The sequence below is a fragment of the Lynx canadensis genome, chromosome B2 (assembly GCF_007474595.2).
Source record: "Lynx canadensis isolate LIC74 chromosome B2, mLynCan4.pri.v2, whole genome shotgun sequence".
Lineage (NCBI taxonomy): Eukaryota > Metazoa > Chordata > Mammalia > Carnivora > Felidae > Lynx > Lynx canadensis.
This window is the reverse complement of record NC_044307.1, coordinates 22,902,107-22,917,261: the sequence shown is the minus strand read 5'-3', so window position 1 is coordinate 22,917,261 and position 15,155 is coordinate 22,902,107. Positions and strand designations below refer to the sequence as shown.

Here is a 15,155-nt window from a genome sequence, read left to right as displayed (position 1 = left end):
CCAGCCAGTGTTCCTTTCTTATTCACCCCATTCATTTGTTTCAGTGAGTGCCTTCTTTTGTATTTTCTTTGTCTCTACTTAACATTTTCAGGCTTTCCTGGAACTTATTGAATATATTGAATACTACTATCATACATTAATATTTTTTTTTCTGCTACTTCTATAGTCTGTGTCATTTGTTGATGAATTGCTATTTATTTTTTCCTAATGTTTTCTTTTTTGCATAATAATTTTCTAGAAAATGCCAGGCATTGTTAATTTTACCTTGTAATGCTTTCAGTATTTTTGTATTCCTCATAGTATTCCTGAAGTTTGTTCTGAGATTACTTACAAATACCTTAATCCTTTTTGTTCTTCCTGTTAAATCTTGTTACACAGGGTCCAGGTTATTTTTTTTTCCCGCAACCAACATAAGACCCTTCTTAGTACTGTAACTGATAACCCATTGATTATTGTTTTCCACTTGGCTGTTGGGAATTGGCAGTATTCTTGGTACTTGTGAGTTCCCAGCATTATTCCCGCTAATGTTTTTTTGTTATTTGTTCCCTGGCCTTGTGTAGATTTAAGTACTGATAGCATTCAATTTAATACTAAAATTGTGGGGTTTTTTTCAGATCTTTAGAGTTCTGTATGCAGCCCTCTTCTCTCCACTCTGTTCAATGAATTCTACTTAACGCTGACTTGTACAGATCCCCACTCTGTCTCCTTAGCTTGGGAAGTCTTCTGGGCTCTTTCTGTGTTCTTCTCTCCAACGACAGTATTAGGGCTCCCCTCTCACTGATCAGTGTCCTTGGTTACCTGATGTCCAATGCTTTACGTGGCATTGTTTTTTATTTGTTTTTAGTTTTTCATGTGGAAAGGTAAAACTGATTTATCATTATTCCACCTTGTCCAGACATGGAGATCATTCTTTTTCATTTGACACTTTGACTTCTCCTTTTAGATATATATATTCTTTGACTTATGATGGGTTTACATCCTGATAAGCTCATTGTTAGTTGAAAATATCCTAAGTAGAATATGCATTTAATTCACCTACCCTGACAAACATCATAGCGTAGCCTCACCTACTTTAAATGTGTTCAGAACACTTACATTAGCCTACAGTTGGGCAAAATCAGCTAGCACAAAGCCTATCTGATAAAAAAAAAGTCTTGAGTATCTCATGTAATTTGTTGAATACTGTACTGAAGGCGAAACACTGAACGGTGTACATGTACAGAATGGTTGGAAGTGTATGGGCTGTTACCCTTGTGATCACATGGCTGACTGGGAGCTGCGGCTTGTTGCTGCCACTGCCCAGTAGCACCAGAGCCTGGGAAAAGATGGAACTTCAAAATTCAAAGAACAGTGTCTAGTGAACGCATGTCGTTTTCAGTCTGTCGTAAAGTCAAAAAATCATAAGTCAAGGACTGTCTGTACTTTCTTCTCCATTTTTTCTTTTACACCTCGCTGTCTTCATCTTTCTTTTTTTAATTTTTTTTTATTCCTCACTCATCACTTAATCTGTTTTTCTTTGGCTTCTTTTCTGTTGCTGCTTACTGTTTGTGACAGAAATTCTTTGAAATCAGGACTGGTGTTTTGCTTCTCAAAGCAAAATTTGATAGGGAGATAGATAAAATCTTACAGTTGCATTGTTTAGATCTGGTTTACAAAAAGATTGCCTTATGATTTTTTTTAGAACAAATCTGTAAATTGTGCTTTATTGTATTCCTTGGGATATCTGAAACATACTTGTTTTAATTTTTTTTAATGTTTATTTATTTTTGAGAGAGAGACAGAGAGACAGAGCTTGAGCAGGAGAGGGGCAGAGAGAGAAGGAGACACAGAACCTGAAGCAGTCTCCAGGTTCTGAGCTGTCAGCACAGAGGCCAACACAGGGCTTGAACTAAAAATAGAACTACCCTACGACCCAGCAATTGCACTAATAGGCATTTATCCACGGGATACAGGTGTGCTGTTTCGAAGGGACACCTGCACCCCCATGGTTATAGCAGCACTATCAACAATAGCCAAAGTATGGAAAGAGCCCAAATGTCCATCAATGGATGAATGGATAAAGAAAATGTGGTATATATATATACCATGGAGTATTACTCAGCAATCAAAAAGAATGAAATCTTGCCATTTGCAATTATGTGGATAGACCTGGAGGGTATTATGCTAAGTGAAATTAGTCAGTCGGAGAAAGACAAAAATCATATGACTTCACTCCTATGAGGCCTTTACGAGACAAAACAGATGAACATAAGGGAAGGGAAACAAAAATAATATAAAAACAGGGAGGGGGACAAAACAGAAGAGACTCATAAATATGGAGAACAAACAGAGGGTTACTGGAGGCGTTGTGGGAGGGGGGATGGGCTAATGGGTAAGGGGCATTAAGGAATGTACTCCTGAAAATCATTATTTTACTATATGCTAACTAATTTGGATGTAAATTTTAAAAATTAAAAAATAAAATAAACATAAAAATAAGATTTTAGGTTGCTTTAGAAAATTAATTTCATCTGGAGTGAATTCTTGTTTGATGGTTGGTTTTGTTAGCCAGCTTACTTAGCATTAGATTTATTCATGTACTTTGGAATTTTGGTTTACAGGTTCATATTCAGTGGAGCATTTTTGTTTTCATTTTTTTCCTTTTCTCTCTTTTCCTCCCTCCTGTTCTTTCCTGCTTTGCTTGGTTCTCCCCGATGTGTCTTTGCAGTTGGTTCCACCTAGCTGTCTAGGCTTAAAATCCAGAACAGACTCATAGGGATCTGTTCAATTTACTGTCCAGCTCTGATTTAAGGGATATGGAAGCTCCAAGGCCTATGGCTAGGATCTCTCAGGCTACAGCTCTTTAGAGCTCTTGCCCCAGGCTGGATTTGGTGAGTTTTTGTCACCCTTCTTTTATGAGCTTGGAGCGTATTCCATTCTTGCAACTGACTTTAAGCTTTTAGCTTCCCTCAGATCCTGAACCAGTAGTACATCATCCTGCTGACGGCAAGTCTTGGCACCTCTTCCTGAGTATGGACCCTGAGTCCAGAAGCACTGTGCTTTCTCCTCTCTCACTGTGTTCCATTTCTGTTCTGTTTCTAGCCTATGGAGGTATTTCTTTTATCTTTGAATGTAGACTATACCTTTTTGGTTTTCTCTTTGTTATCATACCTGTCATAATGTGTTAGAAAAACAAGGAGTCTCTGATGTCATCTTGGTCTTATAAAGCCACTTTGCGTGGAAAGCCAAGTTAGTGTAGTTTTTCATTATCTGTTCCAGTGGAGGGCAGCATAGGGCTTTGTTGTCTGGCACCTGGTTTTGAATTCTGATCTTGACATTTACTGTGTAAACTGAGATAAGATATGTAAGCTGTTGTAACCACAGTTCCTTCATCTATAAGATGTGTACGGTAGGAGTCATTGAGCAGTGTTTATATCAGTGCAAAGATTAAAGAGGGCATGCAAAGTGTTCAGCACAGCGCCACATTAAATGAATAGCAAATGTTGATTACCTTAAGAATGCAACTTGGAAAATTTTTTTTTTCATGTTTTTATAAAAAGATGAAAGATATTTTATATTATGGTCTGAATTTCAATGACATTCAATTCAAAAATCACTCATTTGGTATTTAGGTTCTTTACATACTTTTTCTTACTGAATTGTTACCAGAACTCTGTGAGGTAAGTATTCTTATTTTAAACAAAATTGAGGCAGTGAGAGGGTAAGGAACTTGCTAAATGGTGGAGCTGGGATTTGATCCTAGATCTATGATTGCTCTTTCCATACATTATGACTGGCCTACCTACGTCTTCTTTGATCAGATTTGTTGGGGTGGAGTGTTAGGCTTCTGTCTATAAGGTTTGTGTGCCATCCTGTGGGAATGGTTGGCAAGGAAGATTGAGGACCAGCCTGTTGCTGTGGCTCACCCCAGGCCAGGTTGTTGTTACACTGTCTCCTTTGCTCCCTACATAGCCCAAGAGCAGTCAGTTATCCTAGTGACTCTGACCTCATGGCCAGGTTTGGAATGAGGTGCCATTAATTTGTGCTGTACTCCATTTCTCACCCCACTGTGAGGTAGAGAGATGATAGTATCATTTTAAGATCCAAGCCCTAATCAAAAGGATTCCTGTGTATAGCAGTTTATGGCAAGAGCCTGAAACAACACTTACCACCCCAGTCTTTCCACCAGGCAGAAGACTGTGATAAACAGAAGACTGTGATAATAGATATGTGATCAGTTACACTATCACCGTTGGTGGTAGAAAATGCTAGCCTTTTCTTTCTCCCCTATTACTTTGTATACGTCTTAGTAGAGGGCATCATTGTGGCTGAAATAGTGCTGATAGCTTCTGCTATGTGCTATGGAGGTTCCACACGAGAGTATTTTATTATCCTCTTTCCCTCTCCAAGAGGGAAAAGGTAGTCTTTAATGTTAACTTTGTAGTTGGAATGATTTTATTCCTCTTAGCTGTCTGCAGTCCTGGATTCAAGAGTATGCGGCTGTGTGGACATAATAGGATATATATGGCATGCTAAAGAGTCACATTGATGGCATTGCCAGGTTTGTAAGGTCCTAGGTGGGGAATTAATGGTAAGTTGTGAATGACTTTGTTCTGCTTGTGGGATGGGTTTTGGAAATGGAATCAATTTCATATTCCCACATGGATGCTTCAAGCCTTACCTGTGCTTCCTCTTCCTCATTACTGCTAGCCATGTGGTTATTTGGTCCAGAGCATACTCTTTTCCTTTGCTAGGGTGAGACAGGATATGCAAACAGACAACAAGGGCAAGGAACTCAGTAGGAACCTGGAATCTTGTCCATGGTGTCCAGCTTCTGCACTGGCTACATGAGAGCTGCTCAGGGGGGTCAACCTGGGTGGTCTTGTCTCAGTACACCCAGCAGATACCCTGAATGTTCAGCGTGGACAGGAGTTCCAGTTTGACTCTTGTACTAATTAGTTGTGTGGCCTTGGTGCCCCTGAAAAGTATTGAGCTGATGGGAGTGCAAAATTGTTACAACTCTTGTGGAGGGCAATATTAAAACTATAAAACCATTTACTCTTTGCCCAACAGAGTAGGTTGGTGTAGCACTATTGTTCATAGCAGAATAATGGATATAGTTCAAGTATAGGGGTCTTCTTACATAAATGTAGCATAGCTACTTGCTGGAACACTGTGAAGGAGCAGGGAAAGGAATGAGGAGGTTGGTGCCTCCAGAACATATCATTAAGTGATAAAAGCATGGTGTAGAATAATGTGCAAGAATGCTGTCTTTTATATAAAAAAGGAAGGAAAATAGAGGTACATGTCCATATTTGCTTACATCTGGTGATGAAAAGGAAACCCTAGTAGTTCACCCATAAGGATTCAGGAGGAGGGGATAGGACAGGGACAAGGATGCAGTGAGACTTTAACTGATGACATATTTTTCCCCAGGTTTATTGACATATAATTGATATACAGTGTTGTATTAGTATAAGGTATACAACATAATGACTTGATGTGTGTATATATTGTGAAGTGATTACCACAATAGCTAACATAGTCACCTCAGATAATTACAAAACTTTTGTTCCTTGTGATGTCACTGATGCTTTGTTACATAGTAAAATATATCCTCTTACAGTATATTGATTTTGAACCCTGTGAACATATTACCTATTAAAATGACTTTTTAAAGAAAGCTATTAGAATAGAGCAATATTGAGAAACCTGGAAAAATGCCTGTATGCCACTTGGTGTATATTCAGTTTAAAGGGCTGTGGGTCTTTAATTCAATTAAATGGATACAGAAAAAGATGGAATTGTTAGGTACCTTTGACATGGCATCCGGATAATTTCCCTAGTTAGATGGTAATCATCTAAGATGATCATAGTTTTTCTAAGAATTTATTTTTAGCCTTTCACCCTTTTTCTGCCTACCTCACTTTCCTTCCTGATGCCTGCTATATCCTGTGCAGAAAGTGTGAATAGCCACCCTGGTATCAGAGCACTGCATTCTGTTTCCCTGCTACCAGCCGAGGGAAAACCTGTTGAAAAATTAATGCCCAGTAGCAGTTATTAATTGCATATTTGTATAGTCAATTTAAACAATTATCTGCTTCAGTGGAGGGTAGCCATGGTAGGATATATAAAATCACTGGTACATGCTCTAGTTTGTGCCATCAACCTTTTAAAATCTAGATTCTCACACCTCTGGGAGGTGGTTCTGATAGCAAAGTCTCATCTTTAAATATACAGGGTATGGATGAGAAACAGGAAGAATCCCTCAGTGAGCCAATAAGTCAGGGCAATTAAACATGTTGTAGGAGATCTGTGGTGAAGGTGGGTTGGGGGGTGAGGTGGAATGACACCTATTTAATATTTACAACATGTCACCGTGGTTAGGCACTGCAACACTGCATAGGAGACAGGCATAGGAGACAGGGCTTGGTGGGAGGAGACCCTCACACTGGCCCCCTTCATTGTATCCCTGATCGGTTTTCCAGGGGTCCAGCAGTCGCGAAGCTGGTACACAGAGCAGATGACATGCAGTGCTGCCTTTCCATGTCCCTGGTTCCCCGTGGCAGGTAGGGGCAGGTCATATCTCACCAGAGTTGGGAGAATTAGATTTCTAGCTACATGCATTTGGGCTCACGTCACTATGCCGAAGGAATTTTCACTAATCATTTCTGCGGTCCCATTTGAGGGGATGCTTTTAGACTTTGGGCTGTCTTCATTCTTTTTTTTTTTTTTTTTTTTTTTTTTTTTTTTTTTTTTTTTTTTTCAACGTTTATTTATTTTTGGGACAGAGAGAGACAGAGCATGAACGGGGGAGGGGCAGAGAGAGAGGGAGACACAGAATCGGAAACAGGCTCCAGGCTCTGAGCCATCAGCCCAGAGCCTGACGCGGGGCTCGAACTCAGGGACCGCGAGATCGTGACCTGGCTGAAGTCGGACGCTTAACCGACTGCGCCACCCAGGCGCCCCAAGGGCTGTCTTCATTCTTGAACAAAGCCGGCATCCTCACTTAGGAGAAAAGGCAGAGTGAGTGCCCAGATCTCCAAAAGGGATCTCTCTGTCTTTGAGAAAACCTGGGCTCCTACATATAAGTTCTTTACTCATGACCACTCTTGAAATAGATGTCGTTACACACAGTGGGGAGAAGAGACATCTGGGGCTCAGAGAGATTAATTAACCTGCCCACTGTTTCACAGAAATAGGTAGAAATCTGAGACTCAAATCATATTTTGTTTATTCTAAGGTATTCTTTCTTTTATTTGACTCTCAGCTCAAAAGTATGGTATGTAATTTTTGACAGTTGCTCCAGTCTCACAGAGTTCTAAGGCAATTTTTAAAAAGCTCTGAGCTTCATTTATAAATATGGTTTAGTGAATTGTGGTCCAAACCAAGCAACCAACCAACTAAGCAAACAAAAAAACAAAAACAAAAAAAACAAAAAAAAACAAAGGTAAGAAAAATATTTGCAATTATTTTCCATTAGATATATAATACATGTGTGCGTAATTTCTTCTGTCATCCCAAGAAGAGATTGGTCTAATGCATAATTAATCCATATGATTTGGACATGTTTACAAAACGTTTTTCTCCATTAATATGTAACACAAAATATATAGGTTTTCGTGGATTTTTTTTCTGACTCCTGATACTTGGGCATGTGAAATAAGCCATACTCTGTAAGTTTTTAGCCAGTTATTCAGTACCACATCTTTTAATATAAGCTGTATTTCCAGATGCTTTTTCAACCCAATATTATAATCCTGACTATAATTTTTTCTTTTTTTTTAAATGTTTATTTATTTTGAGAAGGATAGTGTGTGGGACAGGCAGAGAGAAAGAGAGGGAAAGGGAGAGAATCCCTAGTGCAGAGTCTGATGTGGGGCTCAAACTCATGAATTGCGAGATCATGACCTGAGCCAAAACCACAAGTTGGATGCTTGACTGACTGAGCCATGTAGGCACCCCAACCTTACTATAATTTTGAGGTTATGGGGAGAAAACAAGAAGAAGGTGTATTTTTAAATGATTCCACTATGAGTGGTTGAAAAACAAAAAAGTACTGTTAATGTGTCAATATAATTGGAATTTAAATTGTTAGAATATATAAAAGGGAGCGCCTGGGTGACTCAGTCAGTTAAGCTTCCGACTTTGGCTCGGGTTATGATCTCACAGTTTGTGAAATTTGAGCCCCACATTGGGCTTTGTGCTGCCAGCGCAGAGCCTGCTTTGGATCTTCTGTCTCCCTCTCTCTCTGCTCCCCCTTCAGAAATAAACGTTTAATATATATATATATATATATATATATATATATATATACATACACACATACATATATATATATATATATATATATATATATACACATATATAAAAGAATATGGTGTTTTGGCAAAAATTACACATTAAATAATAGAATTTACTTTCAAATAAGGACCATTTTTGTTTGAAGCAGAGATGCAGGTTTCTCAAAACTGGGGTTTCATAGATTTTGGCTTTTGCCTGTTGATGTGAAAGAAGTAGAATTTAAACTGAGGTCTTTAAAGTAATGGAACAAAGGGGGTAAATGGTTTATGGGTTTGGCATTCTTTGCATGATCATATAGATTCAGAAAGGAAACTTTTAATAGGATCTGAGGAGTTGAAAAGGATTAAAAATGCTCTAGGTCCATTGGACATAACTTTTGCCAATCTATGTTTTCTGTCTTAGTTTCTGTGATACTGTTATCAATGGATTCTGCTCCACAAATGATTAATATTAATCATCTTCATGTATTCTGAAGAACTTTGGCCAGCTTCCCTGCCTTTTCTGCTTTGCCGGGTGTGGTTTTCAGAGTGGAGCGATTACTGTGGTTGCTCCTGACGGACACCTGTAGGATGACTGAGCAAGAAGAAACCCAGAGCCAGGGTGACTGAAGTCATCAACAAAAAAAGAGCAAGGGTTGATACAACCAACATGTGGACATTTTATCTTAAGAATTTATTCAACACTAAAAAAATTTCAATCCATGGTTGTAATTTTTTTTACTTCTAGAAGTGGCCAAAGCCCTTCAGTAACAGCGGGTTCCTAGACAAGGGGTGAGATCCTTACATCACTTTTCAGTTCAGTCTTTGTGCTCTGTTGACACCACTCATACCAACAGCTCAGAGGGTGTGTGTAGAGTCCTGTCTATGCAGGCTGAGCTTCCCATAGACATTATGCAGTAGGGATTTAGTCTGGGCTTCATAAAAATTGATAGTAGAATTACTTGAATCAACATTTGTGATGTTTTCAGGGCTCAGTAATGTCTTATATATTCTTTCTCTCTGACTGGGGGGTGGGGAATGTAAGGTTTTATAGGTGTGAGCTATAAAGCTATATAAACTAAAGTCTATGCATTTAGCTTGTCCAAAGGAATAAAGTAAGGACACACAAGAAAAATTCATTTGTGTAGACCTCACCTAACTTTGCTCCAGGTGATGTTTAACTGTGTAATGGTTGAATCATGTTAACCCTGAGTTCTCATCTTGCTTTTGGTAAAATTCGATTCAAGCCATGTAAACAAAATTTGTTTTTCTAAGTTGTTTTCACTAGGTGATTTGTGCTTATCTGTCAGGAGTTACAAAAAAAGAATGATAAAAATTGTTTCTCTGCTCGTCTGTCTGCACTCGGTTATATATCCCAGTGCTTCACACGTCTCTGTTTGCCAGTGGGACTGCGTCTGCAGCTTTTCAGTAAAAGTGTGGTAGGGGATTGTGGGTCCCAAAGCTGGACAAACACACAGGTATACCGATACCTTCTTCTGAGAACATAGTGGCGAATAAACACCTGCTCTGCATGTAGGAGCTTCCATCCAGAGAAGTCTGAACTACTCAGGGGACCTGAGGACACTTCTCCAGTGGCCTGCAACAGGATCAGCTTTTTTCCTGGTTAGAAAAACTGTTGGTGAAATCTACTCAGTGATAAGAAGGAAGGAACTGTTGATAGGTGCAACATGGGTGAATCTTAAAATCATTCTTCTGAGTGCAAGAAGCCATATGAAAAAAAAAAAAGTACATGATATATGATTCCGTTGTTATAAAATTCTAGGAAAGGCAAACTATTTTGTAGGGACAGAAAGGAGATCTTCAGTTGCCTGGGGACATGTGGGGTGAAGACAAGAGGTAAGGGGCAACAGGCAGAGGGGTAGGATTACAAAAGGGCACTAGGAAACTTTTGGGGGTGATGCACATGTTCATTATATTGATCGTGGTGACAGTTTCATAGATGTAGACATTGTCAACATATGTCAAATTGTGCACTATATATATGTGCAGTGTAACATTTGTCTATTATACTATGTGTATAGCAAGAGCGAGGAATATTGTGTTACTGGTGTAACAGAAATCATTTGTCACTTGCCGTAGACATCAGGTAGATAGGAAAATAAAGGCAACTAAAACAAAACATAAAAGAAAAGCCTACTTTGCCCTTTGTTGTCTGGGGCATAGGGAAGGTCCCCATGTTTCATAATTCTGTTCCCATCTGCTTTTTGATTATTGAAATATCTTTTATTGATGGGCAGGGAATTATATTTTAATTGTCAAGAGCGGGAGTTTTGGAGTTGGGAAGGCCTAGATTTGGCCTAGTGATCTGTTAGCTGTGTGCCTTTGGGCAGACACTTGACCTTTCCGATAGTTTGTTTTCCCTACATGTGAAGTGGGATGACAGAGGCATAGTAAGTCCTCAATAAATGGAAGCAGTTTTTGTTATTACTTTTATTCATTTCACATTCTGATTTCCACAAGGTTTAAAATACAGATAGTCTTGAGTGAGAAAAGACAGTGTTTTCAGTTCATAGGAGGTCATGTTACTGTGGAGAAACGGAATCAGAAACGTTGCTTAGAGAAGAGAAAGATCATTACAGGAAGGGAAGGGAGCCTAGGCAGGAGACCATAGATGATTTGCACGATGCCCACTTTTCTGTTTTCCTCATGGTGGCCATTTAGCTACCAGATGACCTTCTCATCTGGTTTTTCTGGTATAGTGACTTCTGCTCTTTGCAGGGTTTGTTTTTAATTCTTTAGTCTTTTCTTTTGTTAATTAATAATGTCATTGTTTATGAGTGCCATGTTCATGATTGCTTATTGAAAAATTTATTCTGGCATTTAGCCTGTACTTGTTTGTTTAGATGTATGAATATTTGTACTCCTCTGTAGGAGTAAATGTTTTGACTTTCTAGATGTTTTGCTTAAATTTAGCTGAGAGATCTTATTTAACTTTTTATTAGTTCTTATAAACTTAATTAAAAAAATTAATATATATACTTATGGAAATAAAAGTTGATTAGTTTATCCAAAATTGGTCATACTGTTGATAAGTAAGTTTTCAGGATATATAGTAAAACGTTTTTTTCTTTACCTCTGAAAAGATATCATTTTCACTTATAGAACTAGACAAATTACCTGCTTTCCCCTGATCTTGACCTAATTTTTTTCCCTCTGCCAGGTGTTTGCAGGGATTTGACAAGTGATTGATTTGGTTTTAGAGGGTCCTGGAACTGCACAAAGTGTTTTTCATATTGGAAAAGACATGCCCAGTTTTTCACAAGTTTTAAGATTTATTGCCTCCCCCTCACATGCTGCAAATGAGTTTGTTTCCTATTTATTTTACTCAGAATGTAGTAATTGTTGTCATTAGCTGAAGGGCAGGCTTGATCATAAGGAAGGATAGACTGCCTTTTAACACTATCTGTTTTTATTTCGCATCTTTGCAGGACTGGACATTAGGTGGGTAGACTGCTACTTCCCTTTTACTCATCCTTCCTTCGAGATGGAGATCAACTTCCACGGAGAATGGCTAGAAGTTCTTGGCTGTGGGGTGATGGAACAGCAACTAGTAAATTCAGGTAGAAAAGAATCCAACATTTTTTTGTAGGCTCTCTTGAAAAAGACTCTCTCTCCTTTCACTTCATTTGCATACTTATTTTCATATGCATTTATATGACCCTGTAGGGGTAGCCTCACAATCTCTGTCTCCTCCTGTTGCCCCCATACTTGTCCCTTAACTCTCCATACTTAACTCTGGAAGAACTTCATTTCTCACATTTTGCACAGACTTTTTGTTTCTGGAGATCTTCCTTGTTAGCACTTAAGTATTGGATTTGTACTTCATAATTTCGTATTTGTTGATATGTTGCTTTGCAGTTGCCTCTAAGCATTTGATGCATACCACATGAGTCCAGTTTGCCTTCCAAACTGTTTAAGAACAAGGCCAATATATAATACTTTTTTGTTCTTATTTCATTTATAAGTAAGTTATATCTGTGGATACAGCTCTTCTCTGCAGGACCATTGCTTAATAAAAATGATTATTTCTAAACTTAATTTCAGAGCTGTTTTTTTTTAAATCACTATATGAACGTAATTAAAAAATATTTTTTCAGAGTATAAATCCTCCATGAGAAGTCGGTGGGATTGGGCATTTGAGCAGGAACTCTGTGTAAGCAGTTAAGTGGAGGGGAACTGATGAAGATTGCACTCTGCCCCTCTCCCCTTCCCGAAGTAGGGCATTTACTCTGTGGCCTTGGAGGGCAGTGGCTCTGGTTCAGGTTTGGTCACAGGGCCTCAGGCAGCAGAATGGAGAAGAGCAGGCCCTCTTGGTGGCTAAGAAATGTAGAGAGACCACGGGTAAGGTCATGGGGTTAGAGAATAAGGATGGTGTGAGACAGAAGAGATGAGGTGGCAGTCAAGTGCAAGATTTGTGGTAATCCGGCTTGGGAGACTGGAGGCCTAGCCTTCCCTTCTTACTCCCAGGTAACCTTTGTCTGCAGGGGCCTGGACTCAGCTCACAGATTCCTCTCCTTTCTGCCAAGGAAGGCTTGGGGGAAAGCCCAGAACAGTGCCAAATGCTTCTTGGATAGTTTTCAATAATTTGAAGAGCTGACCTAGAGAAGGACAGAGAGGTCGCATGTTAAGGGCTGTGTATAAAAGTTGTGAGGCTTGGGCCTGGGTGTCTGTCTGTCTTAGGTTTTCTGTCAGTTGACAGCTGTGTGTCTTCAGGCAAGTTGCTTAAACCCCTGTGAGTCTTAGTTTTCTCATAATTAAAATGGGCACAATGATACCTTGCTCAAAGTTTCATTATGAGCATTCATCAAGGTGATGTATGTAACGTGCTTATTAGCACTGGGTCTGGCATGCTGACTAAAATTAATTGCTGATTTTGTTTTTAAATTGTTTTTCAAATGGTTAGAGCCATTTATCAACAGAGCCCCCTTAAAAAGGAAATATTTGAACAGAGGCTGTCCTGTACATCACAGAAATGATTTCTCATTAATTGGAATTAGATCACCTCTTTGATCTTAGTCACTTCAGTATCCATGATTCTAGTCTGAGTGATTTTAGAGGGAAAAAGACAATTAACCAATAGTAAGAGACACCGGAAAATCAGCCTGATACGTATATATCCATCTTGGTAGAAAACACAAAAAATTGGAAGCAAATATGTAAGATTTAATCTCTTCTTGAGTAGGAGCTAACTTCAAATACTTCTGGGATGTTTTTGTTTTTTTTCTTAGAAGATTTGAAGGAATCCCAGGCTTCATCCCAGAAACATGTGTTATCAAGGGCCAGGACTGAGAAAGCCAGTCAGGGGATGGTCAGCTTAACATGTCAGTTGTTGCTGGGAATAGTGCTTCCTTGTATCTTTTCCAGTGTCCTTGATGGGTTTTTATGAAGTTTATTCACACAGTAATTGGCCAAATACAGTTATCTGAAACAGGTTTCCAAGTCATTATTGCACATTAATGGGACTGCTATTCCACAATTGGATCAGCCATGTCAAGTGTTCTTGAGGGAAGTGGCAAAGTGAAAGAAAAGAAAAGGAAAGAAAACAAAACAAAACAGAACATATGAGATGCAAATATATTTGAGAGGTTCACAGTTGTGGTAAGATGTGGTTTTAGTTGGTGGAAAATTGTGCAGATAAATTTTAAAAGAAATATCTTGCGAGGGAGACTACTGAAAAGAAAGAAGAGATGATTTTGTAAAAGAAATTCTGTGTAGGCTGTGCTATTTGAACTTTAAGTTATTGTGACAAAGTTCTGCTCTGTGTTCTCAGACTGGGATGTGTTTTGACATCCGTAGTTAAAATCTTTAAACTGTGTGCCTGGCAATCATCAACCGCAGGCTTTATTTGTAAGAACAGCTAATTTTCTGTCTGCTGAGCTCCGTGGTCTAGAGAAAGGCTGACTGTGCATGCTCCAGCCCTCTAGTTCCATTTTGCCGTTCCTTCCATCTTCTCTCCTACATTTCCTTCCCTCCCTTCCACTCCCCTGCCTTTTAAAATAGAACTTCCAGGGGCGCCTGGGTGGCGCAGCCGGTTAAGCGTCCGACTTCAGCCAGGTCACGATCTCGCGGTCCGTGAGTTCGAGCCCCGCGTCAGGCTCTGGGCTGATGGCTCGGAGCCTGGAGCCTGCTTCCGATTCTGTGTCTCCCTCTCTCTCTGCCCCTCCCCCGTTCATGCTCTGTCTCTCTCTGTCCCAAAAATAAAAAAAAAAAAAAAAAAAACAAAAAACGTTAAAATAGAACTTCCAAGAAACACTAACATGTGGCTATAGATCTCCTTCTTTAAGGGTCTCATAGCGGCACAGGTAAGTGCTAAAGTAACTGGACACCAAAGAAGCCGGAACTAGATGGTGAAATTAGCAGCCACACTTAAGCCCTTCCTGTTGGCCAGGATCTCACCTCATCTCACCAATGCTTCTGAGCCTTTCTTTCATTTAGCCTTGATAACAAGGCTCTCATGTAGATGCTGATGTGATCCCATTGACAGAGCCTGAGGAAGGTACCATGCTGCACTATCCAGATAGTAAATTGCATGATTATGAAGTGGCTAGAAATCCATTGCAAATAAATTATTCTGTCTCACCTAGAATGAAGAACAGAAACCAAATGAAACAAACAACAGCAAGCAGAGCTCTCTTTGGCTGGTAGTTATTTGTTACCCCTAAAGAAGAGCTAGGCCATCATGTATGTTGTCTCCTATGATCGAGTGCATTTAATTAAAAGCAGGGAATTAGATTGTTAATATGAACAGTTTGTGAAAACGCTATTACACATTTAAGTTGACTATGGCATATATGTGGATTTTTTTCCCCTGGAGTAAGATAAGGCTCTTCCACATAGCTTATAGAATTTTACTTTATTTCTTCTTTAATTTAT

General features: G+C 39.2%; 1 protein-coding gene across 8 annotated transcripts in view; it reads left to right on the top strand.

Annotated features, from left to right (window-relative positions):
- The window catches only part of FARS2 (phenylalanyl-tRNA synthetase 2, mitochondrial), a 536,046-nt gene that overhangs the window by 191,306 nt on the left and 329,585 nt on the right, over window positions 1–15,155 (top strand). For 7 of the 8 annotated variants that reach the window (XM_032593127.1, XM_030314913.2, XM_030314911.2 and 4 more), the window contains one exon: window positions 11,711–11,842. The exons of the other annotated variant lie outside the window; for it this stretch is intronic. In XM_032593127.1, coding sequence (XP_032449018.1) covers window positions 11,711–11,842 — 132 coding nt within the window. The remainder of the gene's footprint in view (window positions 1–11,710; window positions 11,843–15,155) is intronic. 8 annotated transcript variants of the gene reach the window in all.